Source organism: Stenella coeruleoalba (assembly GCF_951394435.1).
Source record: "Stenella coeruleoalba genome assembly, chromosome: 15".
Lineage (NCBI taxonomy): Eukaryota > Metazoa > Chordata > Mammalia > Artiodactyla > Delphinidae > Stenella > Stenella coeruleoalba.
Window position 1 is genome coordinate 17,744,762 of NC_137161.1, and position 18,715 is coordinate 17,763,476.

The 18,715-nt window shown below is 43.3% G+C and overlaps 1 protein-coding gene across 1 annotated transcript in view; it reads left to right on the forward strand.

Moving 5' to 3' along the window:
* The window catches only part of PTPRT (protein tyrosine phosphatase receptor type T), a 1,078,581-nt gene that overhangs the window by 957,275 nt on the left and 102,591 nt on the right, over nucleotides 1-18,715 (forward strand). The window contains 1 exon segment of the mRNA XM_079943946.1: nucleotides 1,717-1,862. Within this exon segment, the coding sequence (XP_079800072.1) occupies nucleotides 1,717-1,862 (146 nt within the window).

Genomic DNA, 18,715 nt, shown 5'->3' on the forward strand with positions numbered 1-18,715 from the left:
AGAGGGACCAGGTTGTTTATTTAGAAATATTTGGAAAACTGTCATATGCAAGTGGGGTTAGTCATATTTTTATATCTCTGGCAATAAATCTGAGACCCAGTAGTTGACATTTAAAGGGAGTAGATTTCAGATCCATACAAAGAACTTTTCCTGCCCTACCCCTAGGTTCTTCATGACATTTTTTTTTTTTTCTTAAATTCCATATATATGTGTTAGCATACGGTACTTGTCTCTTTCTTTCTGACTTAAGACACAGACCTACTGGAGAACGGACTTGAGGTTATGGGGAGGGGGAAGGGTGAGCTGTGACAGGGCGAGAGAGAGTCATGGACATATACACACTAACAAACGTAGTAAGGTAGATAGCTAGTGGGAAGCAGCCGCATGGCACAAGGAGATCAGCTCGGTGCTTTGTGGCCGACTGGAGGGGTGGGATAGGGAGGGTGGGAGGGAGGGAGACGCAAGAGGGAAGAGATATGGGAATATATGTATATGTATAACTGATTCACTTTGTTATAAAGTAGAAACTAACACACCATTGTAAAGCAATTATACCCCAATAAAGGTGTTAAAAAAAAAAAAAAGAACTTTTCAACCCTCAGCCTCCCAGTGAGCTGCCAAAGTCTCCATCACTTGCTGTAATCCAGGGGGGATGGGATTCCACAGCGGGACTGTTGGAGAGAGGATTCCAGCAGCGGAATGCAGTTGGACCAGTGGCGATGACACAAAAACAAGAGTAGCAGCTGCCACGTGTTCAACATTCACTGTGTGCCAGGCACTGTGCTCCGAACACATTATCTCACTTAATCCTCACTTAATCCCTATGAGGTTAAGTTCAGAACTTACTGAGGTTAAGGAGCTTGCCGTGTATCATGCAGCCACAGGCTATGGAGGTAGGATATGGACCCAGGTCTGTCTGATGCCAAAGCTGATGGTTTCAACCTCCAGTGGTTGGCGTCAGAATCACCTGGGGAACTTGGTGGCCAAAGGTCTAGTGCCTGTCCTACTTGTATGAATCTAGGATCTGTATGCTTTTTCAGCTCTCAAAGTGATTCTAATTTACACGAGTTTGAGCATCACTGCTATACTTTGTCGTCGTCATCATCATCGTCGTCATCATCATCGTCGTCGTCATCATCATTCCAAATGCCCATCTGGTTCTGAGGGTCACTATGGGAATAACTGTGCATCACGTTCTGCTTTAACCTTTATCCTTTTGAGATATAAGACTAACTCACCTTCACCCTTACCCACTGCCCACACCAGCCCCTACTTCAATCTACCTTTGTTTGGTGGGCTATTTCATGAGCGCAATCCCTGAGAAAGCCAGACTCCATTGTGAATCTCATTCAGAGCCATGGGAACAGAAAGGTCCCCCTGCCTCTTCTTCCCTTTCAAGGGAGAGTAAGGAAAGTGTTGTGCAAATCTCATTATTTCCCATTTTAAGCTCAAGTAAAGAACACACCCATTGCTGAGGATGAGGCAGGATAAATGTCATATTTCTGAGCCAATGGAGGCCTTTAGCAGTTTCAGGAAGACTTAGGTTTATTCCACCTTGACCTTGGAAGACCTGCCTTGACTCTGTTTCTGGAAGATGGACCAGGTCTGGGGGTTGAGGATGATGGATGGGGAAAAAGAACAGTCTGATCTTCCAGTGCTTGGATGCAACTGTCACCATCTGACTGTGATTTTATTCCCCTTGCACATGTCCCAAAGGAAGCTGGCCAAGAAGCAGAAGGAGACCCAGAGTGGAGCGCAGAGGGAGATGGGGCCCGTGGCCTCGGCCGACAAACCCACCACCAAGCTCAGCACCGGCCGCAACGACGAAGGCTTCTCTAGCTCACAGGACGTTAACGGATTCAGTAAGTTGAGCCAACTAAGGGGAAGGGGACATCCGTACCTGCTTGACCCCGGTACCTCTGCTGTTGACCCCTCACAGTGTCAGGTGCTGTAGGACATGGAGTCTGGATGCTTCCCTGGGGTGGTCCAGGAGGAAGGTGCTCCCTGGCAAAGACATGGGGCCACCCATCCGAAAAGGAGAATTTCAGAACCTCAAAGCAGATGGAAATGAGGGCAAGCCATCTTAACCGCTGCTTGTGTACACAGAGGCAGGTTAAAACTAATAATAGTAAAAAAAAAAAAAAAAAAAAAAAAGAAGAAGGAAGACATGGTTGTGCCCTTAAGGAGAAAAATATGCCAAGCTGAACTGAGTGTCTTACAGTTATCAAAACGGTGCTGCACATAAGGTAGATGAGTTACGCGTCATCACTGTCTCCATTTCTCAGCTTGTGAAACTGAGGCTCAGCCTTCTCCAAAGTCCCATGGCTGATGAGTAACGTATCCGGAACTGGAAGGCATGCCTTCCAAGCCTTGGTCAGTTTCAAGACACAGCTAGTGGTCCAAGTGGCATTTAGTCAAGAGCGACGGTGTCCTCATGCAGAGTTAATACAGGATCCCAAGCTAATTGTAGTGGCTACAATTTCAGGGTTCACCCCATCCAGAGGAGAACATCAAGACTAGTAAACTAAAGCTAGTTTAGTTTAGTCTGATGATGGGGATCAGACTCAAGAGTGCTGACTTTTGCTCTTAACTTTCTGAAAACCAGTTCTTTTTCTGAATTGCGTAGAAATGCTGGATTCCCCAGCCTCTGCTCCAAAGGGAAAGCAGGAAATCTAAAGGAATATGAGCAGAGACAAATGTTCCCCCTACACTGTGCCAGTGGCAAAGGGAAGAAATCATACTTTGTAAAAATCACTTAGATAAGGTCAGTTTGGGATGACGGGGATCTATGAGGATGAAGAAAGAAAGGAAACAAGTATTTACAGACCACCTTCGTCTGTACCACAGCCTTGTGAGATGCTTAGTATGATTGTTCCCATTTTATAGATGATGTATGCAGAGCTCAGTGTTTGGCTGACCTTCCCACAGTTACATAGCTGCTTCCTGATGGGTCCAGGATCCAAGGGTACCTCAGACCCATGATTCCTAACCTCAAGTGTACCACAGCACCTACCTGAGGCAGTTTTCAAAATCCGCATACCTGAGCCCCACACCTGACCTGCTGAATCCAAATCTCCTGGGGCACGGGGAGTGGGACGGGGACTCAGGATGTGGATTTGTAAAAGCCACGCAGGGGGTCCTTACGGGCACCCTGTTAAGAAGGCTGAACTTTGAAAGAGGCAACAGCAGCTATTTTCAAATATTGACTTGCTACCTTGGGAAAGAGAGATTTTGTTTTAAACCTATAAAGACTGAAAAAAATGGTAAAATGAATACGCATGTAGTCTTTACCTAGATTCACCAGTTGTTCGCATTTTGCAATATTTGCTCTCTCTCTCTCTCTCATATACACACACACACACACACACTATATGTATACATACATTTTATATATATATATATGTGTGTGTGTGTGTATATATATATATAAATATAATTTTATGAACCATTTAGAAGTAAGTTTTAGGCATCATGACACTCCCCCTCCAGAGAATTCAGCATGTGTTTCCTGAGGACTAGGACAGCTCCTCAGCATAAACACAATGAAATTATTTTACCCAAGAAACACAACCTTGTTTCAATCTCTGATAGACCAGAGTCCATAGCTGAATTTCCCCCATGGCCCTAAAATGTTCTCTCTAATTGTTACTATCTTTTGATCCAGTATCCAGTCAAGATGCTCACTTTATATTTGGCCACCAAGTCTCCCATCACCTTTCTATCTACAACAGTCCTCCCACCTTTCATTTTCCTTTCGGGATGCCGACATCTTTTAAAAGTCTAGGCCAGTTGTCCACAGAATGTTCCACAGTCCAGATTCGTCTGATTTTTTCCATCATGATCACGCTCAGGTTAAATATTTTGGCAAAAATGCTACACAGGTCACATTGTGTATGTACTTCCCTTTGCATCATTTCAATAGACGCGTGCTATCACTTTGCCCACTCTTGGTGATGCTAAGTTTGAATACTTCTTAAGGTTGAGAAATGACTTTTAAAGATGAAGCCTAACAGCACATACTGATTACTTCATGAGTCAATATTTAACTTCTGTTTTCCTCAGAGAGCAGAGCAAGTTTGCAGTCTGCCTAAACACAAAGTCAGTTCTTAATCCATTCTGCACCCGGGTGAATTTCTGGGATTCTCACATTCCCTTGGGTCCAGGAAAAGAGGATGCCGACAGAGGGAAGGAGAGGTGGAAAAGAGGGTAGCAAGGAACTGGGCTTGGTTTGTCCTTAAAGGCGCATCCTGAGCACTGCCCCACCCCAAGCCTTCGGCCGTGTTAACTTGTCACTGACTCTCCTGCTTTTGTCCTGAGGCAAGGAGGTTCATTAGCAAGTCTAGCTGATGGCACTGCTGGCCAAGTGGTACCTATTCACCCCAAACCTTTCCTGTCCAGGCCAGGCTCTTGTGCACCTTTTTTTCCATTTCCGTGTTTGTAAAAATGTCCTGGGAGGACTCTGAATGCCAAAGAGATATGGTCAAAGACACATGACAAACATCATGATCCCAAAATTGTAGGTATTTGATCTTAAGCTTTCTGATTTCAAATGAAAACCTGGGTAACACCAATTTCTTGGATTTCAAGGGGAAACATCACCTCCATTTCCCCCGTGAGCTAAAACTTAGACTCTTAAGATAAAAGCGCCCAAGACTGAGGTAGATTGGCCAGCCAGAGAGGAAGAAGCAGCATATCCAGTAAAATCTAATCAGATGTTTTAAAGTCCAGACACAGTCTTTCCAAGATTGATATATGTGTGTTTTACATTTACATACACACATATACATGCACACAGACATAACACGCGTACCCAGACATGTGTATATGTATATTGTATGTACATTCATTTTAATGATATTGCTTTTAAAAAGATGGAAAAAATTCAATTGACGTTATACTCAATTATTAAGAAATTTTGCATTTGTTTGAATCAGTAAATATTTTAGGATTCTGTCTGTGCATCTGGTGTCCTCAGGCTAGAGCCACAGACATGCTCTGGGTGTTCTTTTGAATGCCCTGGAATGCATCAGGTACCTTTTAAAATGCTCTGTGGAATCACTGGGGTGTGATTTGAGGGGAAAAAAATGTAAGTAATGCTTACACTGGAGATGTAGAAATTGCTTCTGCAATCACCCTGATGTATGTAAAATTGAATCTATTTTCGTGGCATTAGGGAAGTGACTGTCTGGCTTCTGCATCGGGTCTTTAGGAGGGCCTGAGCTTATTTGCAAATGTTGAAGAAGCATTGCTAGAGGCAGAGCACAAGAATAGATGTCACATTGGAAAAGATTACAGAAAAACCTGCCCTGAGCAATTATTTCATTATTGAACAGGTGGGCCCTGGCCTAATTCAACCTTTGCATCCAACTGTGTGGGTTTGTCTTCCTGGGTTTTCGATTCCAAGTGACTGCTAAGTTCCACAACATCCGTTCCATCAAGCCTCCCAATTTTGTACAGGACCAGCGACCTCTGGGATGCAGGGGTGAGGGGGCTTTGTGAGGTATGGACTGTTGCTCTGGAGTGCTGTGGCGTTCTGGAAAAAGGAGCGCCTGTCAGCAGTGTGCATTGTTTTCAGTTGAAAGAAATGCTGGCTTTTATTAAGTAATCTGATTTTGATCTTACTGCCTTGTGTACCTGCTTGTTATTTTTTTCTGAGACCTTTTGCTCCCTGGGATCTTTTTCTGGGTCTTTCTGCTGCTGCTTTCTTTTTACATTCCTGCTTAAATCTTCTTTATGTCTTTTGTTCATAGTCTCATCCTCTCCTTGTTTTAGTCCAAATCAAAATGCTTCAGAACAAATTGCTGTTGAATTCTATGATACGGGGCTTGGCTGTCTACCCTTCATGTAATAGCGTTTGGCAGACTCACTTGCCCATTGGGTACGGTTAGTAAACTCCATCTTCACTTTTTTGCTTCCATTCTATTCAGTGGTTTCATGTCTGGTGGGTGAAGGAGCATCACATGCCGGGCCGTCAAGCTCTCTGCTAAATAAAGAAGCAGGCACTGTTGAGGGCTTGGAGGTGAGATTTAGTGGCCATTTTCTCGGTGCTTAGTATGTGCCTGTCCCTGTCCTGAGTCCTGAGCACAGTTTGGGGAGGGGTGTAATTACAAAAATTAATAAAACAGGGCATTGTCTCAAAAATAATAAATGTTCCTACTTTTAAGTTTTTCATAGTTTACAAAAGTCCTTTTGCAAAAACCTGGAGCCATAGATCCTTATTCCTGCACCATGAAAGAGCTGGTAGGTTTCTTACTACCCCCATTCTACAGATGAGGAAACTGAGGTTCAGAGAGACTCCATGCTGCAAATCACACAGGCATTTGCAGAGTCATAATAAGGATCTGTCTCTCCTGGCATCAGTTAGGTTTTATCCACTTAGTTCTTCAAAGAATTTAGAAAAACATCCATAAAAGTACCTACAGTAAAACAGCTGTATGAGAATTAAATAATCAGGATCAGGAAAACATAAATGAAGACAAGAGGGTCAAGACCAGGTTATTTTCAAATATAACTCCATTATATGAAAACGTAATCTAAATATGCAGGCTGGCAACTTTCAAATTCTAGTTTGGCTCTGCGCTTCCTAGTAACAAAAGCTCAAATAGGAAGATCACTTTTATTGGCACCTACAGTGTGCTAGACTGTATGCTTTATATAAATCCCATTCTTAAGCCTCCTAGAAACCCTATAAATTAGGTATTATTCCCGTTTCATAAGTGAAGAAACTGAGTTTCAGAGAACTGGAGTAAATAAGCCCAAAGTCCCACACACATGGAGTCGGGGTGGGATTGGAAGCCAAAATAGGGTTATCTGACTCCAGAATCCATGTTCCTTCTCCTGCATCAGGAATGCAGCTCTCACCACTCACTGGTCTCACTGTATGAGGCTGCTGATGGCTCCTCCCCTTTTCTACCACGTGGGCAGAGGCTGCTGCCACCACAGTGTCCTGCAAGGAGCCTGTGGCTGGATACTGGCATGGAGCCAATCAGATTCCCACCCGGTGCCAGGCTCTGTGATAAGCATGTTCAAATCTGACATCTTACTCTGTCCTCACAGTAACCCTCTCTAGTTGGTATGTTTGTTAGCAAACCCATTTTACAGTAGAGGGAACTGGTGCTCTGAGATATTAAAAGCTCTTCCTCAGGTCCCATAATGAATCCATGGTGAGGTTTGGACCCATGTTCTACTTTCTAAACCAAGCGTCTTGTCTTTCCTCCAACTTTACACTTTCTCTCCATCACAAAGGAGGGTGACGGAAAGAAAGGAGATCAGCGTGAATAGCCTTGCTAGCTGACAGGACAGAGCCTCCTCTGGGCTCCTCTGTCCACTTCAGAGCCCAAAATGCCTGTCGCGGGAAGGTAGCTGCCCAGTAATCCAGAAAGGGCCTGTGAGAATTGTCCCACCAGGAGCTTCTTCGGAAGTGGGACTGTAGACCAGATGGTCCCATCCCATCCTCGGGCATTCCTGAGCTGGTCCAAGCCCTGTATAGATATAGAGAGAGATGAGCAAGAGAGAGAGATTGCAGCCTGGTGTGGGAGACTCATGGTCCCACAATGAGCATCTTTACACAACCCAAACATGTATGTATGTATGTATGTATGTATATATGAATGATGGACCTGGAATTCATCTCAGATCTTCTAGCTCCAAGGCCATATCTGGTTCCAGCTCTTCTGGTACTGGATTCTGTCTTCTTTTAAGGTGAAATCTGCTCTCTGTAACTTCCATCCATTCATTCCTGATTTTGCACACAAAGTATGGGTTGGTCAGCAACCAGACGCTGGCCCTTGTCTGCCCTCTGGTGTCCCAGAGGGTAATGAAATCAGTCTTTCTCTTCCTGCAGCTCTGAGCCTCACCCCCAGCTATTGGGCTGCAGCCAGCTGTGTGCCCTGCAGGTCCTGCCCTCAGGCTCAGCGGCCCTCACACCAGCTATCAACCTTCTTCAGTACACACTTCTCTTTTCCAACATGTTCAAAATCTTGATTGGCGCATCTGTCTCCGTTTAGTCCATGTCTATGAAGTGTTTGGTTTCCAAGTCTACCGTGGGCCGAACTACTGGAAGTTCAGGGGGCTGCCACCACCCTCACTCACTTTTCCAAACCTGGGTTCAGAACACACTGCTCACGTTTGAATTAACCTCCAAATGTCCATCGCGTATCTGCCTCACACAGAGTTCATGGCTTCCAGCTCGGGATTTGAGGGTCTCAAGTAAAGACTTTATATTTCATCTGTGCTGTGTCTTCTGGTTAGATTTGACCCTGTTATCCCAGTGTACTGAGATATTTTTGATTTCTAGCTGGGTTAGCCAAGGAGCTCACTTAATCCTCCCAGTTTGGGGCCTCAAATTACAATAATTATTAGATTATTAATATTCATCATACCGGCTATTATCTATTGAGCATTAATTGTGAGCGCATTTCCAGCTGAGTGTTTTATATGCATTATCTTATATCATCGGTATGTTGGGAGGATTAAATAAGTGTGTTATGCTTATCCCTGATGGTTTACAAGTGAGGAAACTGAGGTTTAAATAATAAAGAACTTGCCTAAGCCTTCATAGTTTTAAATGGCAGATTTTTAAGCTGGAACTTAAACCTGGGTCTGTGTGACACCCCTAAGCCTACGGCCAAGATCATTCCACTATACTGCCTTCTGTAAGATAGGTGTTATTATTCCCATTTTATAGAGAAGGAAAGTAAAGTGCTCAGTTTCAGCAAACATTGAGTCATTTGCTCAAAGCAGTGGTGTTCAAAGTGTGGTCCCCAGATCGGCAGCATCAGCATCACCTGGGAACTTTTTGGAAGCAAATTCTTGGGCCCCACCCCAGACCTACTGAACCCCAAACTCTGCCGGTGGGGCTCAGCAGTCACTGTTTTTAACGAGCCTTCCAGGTAATGCTGATGCACATTCAAGTCTGAGAATCGCTGGCTAGTAGTAAAGCCCCGGACTGTCAGACTCCAAAGCCCTAGTTCTTCTATGTGCAGAATCGTCTCTGATAGCACAGTTAGGCACACTGAGAGAGAAAGGCTGATTTTCCCTTTCTCAGGGTGGATGCACCAGGAAGAGGGGCTGCCTGGAGATGCTGGACCTGAGGGCTGCTAAAGCTCGTATATAGCTGAGGGTCCCTAAGCCCAGGGCTCCTTTCACAACCATCTCTGGAACTTTCTGTCCTTTTGTCTGAACGGCAAACAACCCGAGAGTCAGAATGGAAGGAGTGGAAATTTACAAGGAGGAGCAGTCATGAGTCACACAGTGAAACCATGAACTCAACAGAACATCATGAAGAGGAATTTTTTTAAATACACAAAGTTCTGTTTGAAGGGACAATTATATTTTCTGGAGGCTCCAGGATTAAACTGAATCTGGGAGAAAAATGGAATGTTACAAGCTTGCCACCTCCAGTTTTACTGAATATTTTATAGAGATTATTGAATATTTTGTAATCATCCTCTTGGCTGACAGATTAAAGGACACACTTATTAAGTTCCTGGCAACCCAAAGTGGAATGGAATTGTTTATTCCTTGGAAATGCAAAATGGAAATTTAAGTGGCATTGAGAAAGTAGACAAATTGTCCATCCCAAGCATTAAAGAGTTAAACTAAGGTAAGTGTCAGAGAAGGATATTAGACTCCGAAAGGAGACATAGTAGACCATCAAAACTAAGAATTACCTTAGACACCGTCTGATCCAACTTCCTCATCTTAAAGACGAAAAACTGAGTCCCAGAGAGTTTTCTCAAGGTCACTCATCGAGTCACTAGCAAAACCTGGGCTAGAGTTGGGAGCTGTGACCTCTCTAGTCCTTGCCCCCTGGTCTCCTTCAGAGGAGTGAAGTATGGTCAATAATGGCTTGTCTTCTATCTAATATTTTCTGTAGACCCCCAATCCGATTTCTGCACAAATCTAACCATCTCAAATTGAATTATACTTTTCATCTCCTGGTTATGGGAATAACTGAGGTGTTCCTTTAAATATTCATTGACTGCCAACTATATGCTAAGCAGGGTAGGGATTGTAAAAATAAATAAGACATAGTCTCTTCCTTCACGGATATTACTGTCCTCCAAGAGGAGATTCGTAAGTGGATTAGTTTCAATAAATGCGATAAGTGATAGAGAAAAGGCATGTGTGGTGCCCCAGGAACACTGATCAGAGGCTCAGCAGGTGATTAATTCTGCCTAAGTGAGTTAGACAGTACTATCTATGTGAGGAAATGGATTTTGATTTGAAGAAAGTGCAAGGAAAAGATTATCCCAGATAGAAGGGACAAAGGCTCGGAGGTGTAAGGGGTATGGTGAGCTTGAGGAAGGGGCCTTAAAATACAGGGTGCTTTGTTCTGAAAGCATATAGCCAGAGATATGTCTGGAACAGTAGCTCGAACCTGCCCGAGAATGAACTTACATTTGTAGCCTACTTAAATTCAGTTTCCAGGAGGGGCAACCTATTTGGAAATAGAGTGATCCCAGTGTTAGGTGCCCTTGCATGTTGTTGGAACCTGGCCTCATATTCTCTTTGATTTGTATAGATTCAGCTTTCCATTATAAATAAGTAGGGACAGCATTTTAGCAGCTACAGACCTTTACTTTCATTGTGAGCTGGCCCAGACATTCTTTCTCAATACCCTTTCAAAGAGACCTCAGTCAAGCTACAGAGCTGAACTTGTTTTTGACAGTTTATGCTAGGCCACTGCATCTTGAGAAGAAAATAGAATTGTTGTATACACCTCACAGGTGGTCCTGAGTGGTAACAGGGCGCTTAGGAAGTGCTTGTTAAAGTAATCAAGGATAAAGAAGTGATGTTGAAAATGTAAGTATATAGTTGCTAGGTAGCAGGATAAGCTGAGCTTAGAGACTAGGTTTTTTTTCCTCAGCTCAAAGCCACAGCCTTGGTAAGTTGAAAACACAGATAATAATTCTGCCAGCTAACATTTTGTGAGTAATTCCTGGACAAAGCACTTTACATGCATCATTTCATTTCATAATCTCAACAATTCTATGAGGCAGGTCAGGGAAGCTGAGGTTCAGAGATTTTAAGTAACTTTCTCAAGGGCACACAGCTACCAAGAAACCAGACTGAGGTTTGAACCTGGGTTTATATGATTGCCCTGTCAGCAGCCTGTCCTTGAAATACTTGCTTTGCTTAACTTCTACTCTCCTGGTTTTTCTCCTTCCTCCCCAGCGACTTCTTCTCATGCTTCTTTCTTGGTTCTTCTTCTAACCATTCCAACATCCCAGGACCTAGTCCAGAAACTTCTCTTTTCTGCTTATGCTCCGTCTAAGTGGGCGGTGATGATGACATTAAATGAGATAATGAGCACAAGAAGAGGCCAGATTTGAAGCAGGAGCGGGGGAGTTCAGATCTAGACAGATACGGTTTGAAGTGCTGTTGAGTCACTGAAGACATGTCGAGCAGGCTGTTGGATTTGTGGGCCTGGAGCTCAGCAGAGGAATCTGGCCTGGAGATATAAATGTTTGCTACATTGTATATACACAGTGATTGAAGACTTTGCCATGAATAAGGAAATTGAGGCACATTAAGATGGGACACGTTGCCTGGCATCACTTAGCAAGTTAATGGAAGAACCAGAGCATCAAACTGGGACTCACCTATTAGAAGTGCCTACAGAAAAGCAGTCAGTTAAAGCTGACGGCAAAACAGGGGTCTATGAAAGGGGCTACGTGACTAGTCCAAGTGCAGACTTTCTGGTCGTCCACCCAGACCCTGAGATGGACCTTGGAATGTGTGAATGAGTTCATGGATCAGGTAGCCTCATGGTTGTCTACTCAGCCAGGATTATGATAAGATCTCAGTAGGCAAAGCATAACTTTCTGAATCAAAATAGAAATTTTTAAAAGTCTGAAGTCTGATTTATATATTAGTGGTTGGGAGCAGATCTATATACCTTAGAAATTCAGTGAAGGAGCTGTAGTGTTGACATCATCACAGAGGTTGAGGAGCGCACGTAAAGTTCTTGCCCAGGTGGTAGGTTGTCCCACTGCCCACAGAGGTGGACAGCAGGTATGATACAGGAGGTAGAGGTTTGGAGAGGGAACGTCTTTGCAAAGCAGAATTCAAGGAAATGGAAGAAAAAGATCAGAGTGCCAAGGACAGGCAAAATCCCTCTGTCCCCTGCGTTACCATCTCCATCATTCTCTAGGTGGTCTCTTACATGCTTCTGGAGTATGTCATGATGTTTAGTTAGAGGCTGACTCAGTAGGATGCTCTTGACTGTATTGAGAGGAACTGCCTACACCACCAGACGTCTATTATATCTCTAACCTGCACCTACCTCTAGAGTGGACAGATGTCGAGTGAGGAGATCCCCCAACCACAATACTAAGTGTTGGTAACACAAACATGAAAAAGGCAGTTCTGCTTCCAGAAATCCCATGATATTTTAGGGAGCACAGACACAGTGATACGGCATGATGCATCTAGTAGAGGTACGTGTAGAAGCTGCGCGGAGAATGGTGGCTGGTGAAGGGAGGCTGTTCTGGCCCATTAACCACGTAATTCATCTGTCTTTGGGTGATTTACTTTTCACTTCACCAGCCATGTGAGTTGACTCCCTAACTATATGAAGGCTGGAAATGAAAGTAAAATTTCAATCCCTTGGCAGTAAAACAAGAAGAAATGTGTTAAACATGATTATCAGAGACACATTTAGCAGAGATACAATGTAGAGTAATCTTGACATGTTCCTTTCCCTTACCCTCCACATTTAATTCAATACCAAGTTTTGATTATTCTGCTTCTTCAATATGTGTAGAGCCCATCCACATTCAATACCTCCATCCTCGTCCAAGTTACCATCATCTCCTGCTTCAGTAAGGTCCACAGCCCCTAAATAGTCCTCATATCCATCCTTGTCATTCTCTAGTTCATTTCTTCTTAGCAGTTAGGGAGATCTATTCAAGGCAAATGTGAATACGTTACCTCATATCTCCCTGGCTTCTGATTTTTCGTAAGCTAACAACTGAAGTCCCCATCCAGATCTTACATCCAGATCTTGCCCTGCTCATTTTTTCCAAGTTCTCACATTTCACTGTTCCTTTCTCTGTGACCTCCAGCCACACTACCTTCTTCTCTAAGTGCTCCACCTTTTCCCCACTCCTTCTCCCACGGGGCCTCTGCGCATGCCATTGCTCTGTCTACAGCAGGGTCGACAAACTACGGCCCACAGGCCAAATCCAGCACACTCTTTGTTTTTGTAAATAAAGCTTTGCTGGAAAAGAGCTATGCTTATTTTTTACATCTTGTCTATACAGAGCTGTTCCTGTGCTCCTATCGGTAGAGTTGAGTAATTGCTATTGAGACCATCTAGCCCACAAAACCTCAATATTTACTCTCTGGCCCTTAACAGAAATGTTTTACAACTCCTCATCTAGAACACTGGCTATACCCACACTGTTCCTCTAATTGGCTCCTTTAGATCTCAATTCATGGATTTCTTCCTTTTCTGACCCCTTTCTCCCCAGGCCAGATTGGATTCCTTTGTTAGGTGCTATCATAGAATTCTGTTTTCTCAGCACTGACCTCATCTTTCAAATGTATTTAAGGTCCAACTCTTCTGACAGTTGGCAAGATTCAAGAGGTGAGGACCATTTCTGTTTGCTTACTACTGTGTCCCCAGCATGTAGCATGGTGTGTGGCACAGAAGAGATAGACAGAAATTCTTATTTAGTTGACTAGATGGATAAATGGATGGATGTGCAGATAGATGCGACTCAGGCATAGCAATACTAAGTCAGAATAAAAAGGAATATTCAGAAAGCCTGGTACAGCTGATACTATACACTGTTGACCCACTTTCTGCATTCAGAATTGAGTGCAGCAGAGAAAGGAATCAAAGAATGTTTCTTTGCCAGTCAGCTGATATCCAGATCTTAGCATGTCTCCACCCCTGTCACCAACCTCTAGTCTGCCAACACTGGGGGGGAATTTTACAAATCCCTTTTCGTTGTTCCTGCAAAATTGGGAGCTGCTACTGAAAATATCCTCAAGTAGTTAACTGTTGGCTGCTCTGGTAATGTGCTACAATCATTCCTCTATTCATAAGAAAAGGGAAGGATAACAGCTGGTGGTCTTCAGACCAGACACAAATACAGGCAAAAACTCAGATAGGCTGCTATCTGGCTGTGCCAGTGGAAGAAGCAAGAAAAAGAGTGAAGTCAGGAGGAGCCTCACAGACTGTGAGGCTCCACTGGCTGGATGGCCTCACGAGTAGCCATGAGAACATCAGTTATCCAGGAATGTTCTGAGAGACAGTGGGCATCAATTACATGGATCCAGTCTGTATGGTCATGGAGAGCTGGCTTCCCCACATGATTTGTCTTGGGAGCTGAGATGTTCTTTGGTTATTGAAACTCACTAAGTAGAAAGGAAGGGGTTTGAACTGTTCGTTTTTTAGATGAGAAGAAGCCAAAATGAGTTGATAGAATATCAGTAGGAAATGGAATTTGGCTTCTTGGGCTGCTTCAGGATGATCAAGGAAAGTGTCAGGGCGGAGCTGAATCTTAAACAATGAGTGATCAGAGATTGTCAAGGCAGAAAAGGAGAAACATGTTATTGCTGTCTTTGTTTTGTTATGACACAGCACGTCAGTACTTAATGGCATAAAACAACCACCATTGTATTGTGCTCACAATTCTGTAGGCCAAGAGTTGGGGCAGGAGTGAGCAGGGATAGTGGTTGTGTCTGCGTGAAAATGAGGAGACTCAGATGGAATGACTTGAATGGCTGGAAATAATTGGGATGGCTCTCCGAGAGCCATATGTCTGGGTCCTCATTTCTTCCTCAAGTGGCATCTGCTAGGGATGGAATGCCCAAATGGCTCATTTATTTGTGTGTCTGACCCCTTGGTCGCAATGACTAGAACATCTGGGGATGGCTGGTCTCTCTCCCTGTGCGTCTAACTTGGTCTTCTCTGTAGCATGGCAGACTCGTGGTAGTCAGACTTATTACATGCTGGCTGGCTTCCCCCAGAGAGAGTGTTCTGAGAAAGCCGGGAGGAATGCCAGTTCTCTTAAAACTAGGTTGAGAACTGGCCGGCATTACTTCTGCTGCATATCATTATTAAAAGCATCCCAGGTAAGCCTAAAAGAGTGGAGAAGCAGGCTCCACGTCTCAGCAGGGGAAATGGCACGTGTCTACAGGAAGGGAAAGAATGGTGGTCATCTTGGAGATTAAACTACCACACTGTTCTAAAAGAAGAGAGTACATGCACATGGGCGCCACGGTGTGAGGTCTGCCTGGCTGATTAGAGTGAACAATAAATCGGAATACTTTCCAAATCTCCAGTTTCCACTCAGGTTACAGTGATAACTCTTGCATTACTAGCACGTGGTTTGGCAAGGTCTCTGAAGATCTTCAGAATCTGGAAAGAGCTTTTGCTCTCATGTACAATTCCTTGTGAGTGTGAATGTCTTCGCTAAAATACAGAGTCCAAAAGACATCAATAAAATGATCTTTTCCCTAGAGCTTGAGAGAGAATATGAAGGGCAGGAGACAGATGTTGGTGTCTCTGCCCGGCGGCCTGATCCTCCTTGAGACACCCTGACCCTGACCTCTTTCTCAGGAAGTCCTTACCCTTGGACTTGTAATTGTGAGTAGTTTGACATCCCTGGAGTATTTGGATTTTTAACTCCATGGGATTAGGTGATGGGAGATGAACCTAGAAAAGGGATCAAGGGCTGTGTCTTAAAGATTGTCAAAACTAGAGAGTTTGGAATTTATAATGTTCTCTGTAAGGAGCTAGCACAGATTTTAAGAAGTGGAGAAGCAGGATTGAGTCCAGTTCCAGAAAGATCATCCCACTGACAGTGAGGAGAATGTATTGGAGTGTGAGTTGATAAGACTAATAAAAAGTAAGTATTGTTTCTGCATGTATCAGATCCAAGGAAAGTGACTTAGCATAAAACACGGCTGCAGTGGACATTTATTTTATACATGCATCCACACACACACCCACACACACACATACCTGCTTACAGAATTAATAGTGACTACAAACAAATTGGTGTGGCCAACTGTTTGTAATGAAGCAGGTGATAGAGAGAGGATGTTCTACCACATTCCATTCTCGGGACTGTTAAGTCCAGAAGTATTGATTAGATATCCATGCTTGCTCTATATTTTCTTGATCAGTCAATATTTTGATGGTTTGATGCCTGAAAATATTTGGACATATTCGATTTTTGAAATTAGTATCCTTATTCAGTTAATGTCTCATTGGGCCAATTCAGTTTTTCCAAGGTGAAAACCCCTTTCATCTTCAGGGTCTTTGATATAGGTTGGATGAAATTCCCTCTGATCCACAGATGTGACAGAGGCTCAGAAAGTAAGAGAGTCACTCCAAAGTAGCAGAGTCACTTCTGTTTCTGCTACAGTGGAGACTCATGTGGTCCTGCACTGAGTCGTCAGCCAGCTGGGCCCTAGCAAATACATGCACTTGTAAATCTGGTCCCCATTCTTATTAATAACCCTTCTTTTACTGTCCCATCACTCTCCTTGCAAATTGATCCATCAGCAGAGGTTTACCCAATAATTCAATGTCATTATTATGCTTTACTTATAAAATAGCTATTTGCCAAGCCTGTTCTGCAATTTAAAAATGCAAGTCCTACCACGCCACCGTCCATCTGAAAACCTGTCACCGGCTCCCCTTTGCCCTCAGAGTAACGTTAAAATGCATCTCATGGCCTGTAAGACTCAGAATGATCTGATTCCTGTCTACATCTTTGGTCTCATCTCTAACCACTCTCTGGATTTCTCAATATAGTTCAGTCATATTGACTTTCCTTCTATTCTTGGAAAACACTAAGTATTTTCCAACATCATGGCTTCCACAATTCCCTTCCCTCTTCCTGGAACATTCTTCCTTTCTGTCATTCATTGTTTACCCTTATTAATCCTTCAGATCTATGATTCTCTGTCATCTTTTGAGGACTTCCTAATCTCTAATATAAACAGTGACCATTTTTTTCTAGTCCCTTCTTTCACAAGTATTATGTATTCAGATATTTATTTAACAGTTTTTTGGTTACTGTCTGCCTTCTTCACAAACTGTAAGCTCCAAAGTGCAGAGACCACTTCTGTTTTAACCATCACTGTGTCCCTAGAGACTAGCGTTAGGTGCTTGGTATATGACAGATGCTTGATGAGTATTTGTTGAATGAACCATTATGTTAATTTTGTGATCAAGATGGATCACAATGATTCACTATTCTGTATTCAATCGACTATTCTTGTGGACTACGTGAAAAACGTGGTCCTGCAGTCTTGAAGATGACTAAGGTTACTCTTAGGTTTTGATCCCATGGTGGAGGTGGGGAGACCAGGAGGAGACCATTGCACTAGTCTGGGAGACATAGGTGGGGTGCTGTTTGCAATTCCTTTTCTTGGGAAGTCCTAATCCTAATATCTTTGTCCTCATCATTAATTCTAAAGACCTCATGGCCAATGATGGCATTCTTGGACTCCATCATTCAGTGCAGGACTGGAACACAGAAGGAACACTCTTCAGAACTACTTTGTGGCTACAGCTGCCCCTACCCTTGTGACCTCCCTTGTCTCCTCCAGAGGGCTGTATGCTTCTAACAATTTTTTCCTTCTCCCCCTTGCACCCCAGTCACTGCTTAGCCTTCTCCAACTTTATTCACTTGTGGATATTCCCAATATTTGGGAAAATCTGAAAAGTCAGCTTTCATGTTTAAGGAATATACCTCATTGTCTTTAAAGGGGAAAATAGAAGAAACTAACCTTTATTTAGCCCTAACTATGTACCAGGGGCTATGCAGGATGTGGTGATATGCTATATCCTTTAATCCTTACAACTTTTGAAGTGACAGTTATTATTGGAATCGGGCTTCTTTCACAAGTGTAGAGACTGAGGTTCAGAGATATTAAGTAACTTGTTCAAGGTCACATAGCTAGTAAAAGTTATATCAGGGATTTAAACCTAATATTTATCTCGCATATGATCTGACTACTGTAATGTACTCCCTCCCAAGTAACGTGAGATATGCAGACACTTGTGAGGCCATTGGGGAGATGGCATATTTTGATGCTGATGTCTTCAAATCCCAGATTGCACTACTCTCTTCAGTGATTAGAACATAATGAGAACCCTCCTGCCATTCATTCACTCAACAATGTTTGTTGAGCACCTGCTATGTGCTAGACACGTGTTAGCTTTCATGCTACATCAAGTGAATAAAGCAGGGAAAATTCCCTCCCTTTATGTCCTCATAAAGCTTACATGGTAGTGGTGGTAGGGAGTGGAAAGAGAGAGACAGAAAATAAACAATGGACAATAAAAAGATAAGTAAATTATATGGCGTTATAGAAAATGACAAGTGCTATGAAAAAAATGGAACAAGATAAGTGGTATTTTGAGTTATAAGTGGGGGAACATTGCAGTTTTACAGAAGATGAAATTTGACCGAAGACTTGAAAAAGATAAAATGTCAAGAGTGTCCCTGTTCGAGGCACCCAAGGCAAGAGTGTGCCTGATATTTTCAAGGAAAAGCAAGACCCTATTCTAGCTGCAGGGGTCCAGAGAGCAAGGTTTTCATGATGAGCAGTCTACGCTGTTCTTTGTTGGACAGAACTTGGAAGTCCAAACCAGTAGAGCCCACAAGAAGCATGGACTTCTCTCAATCCACATCCTTTCAGAAGGCACCATAGTAAATAGGTTAACCCAAGATGCTTCCAA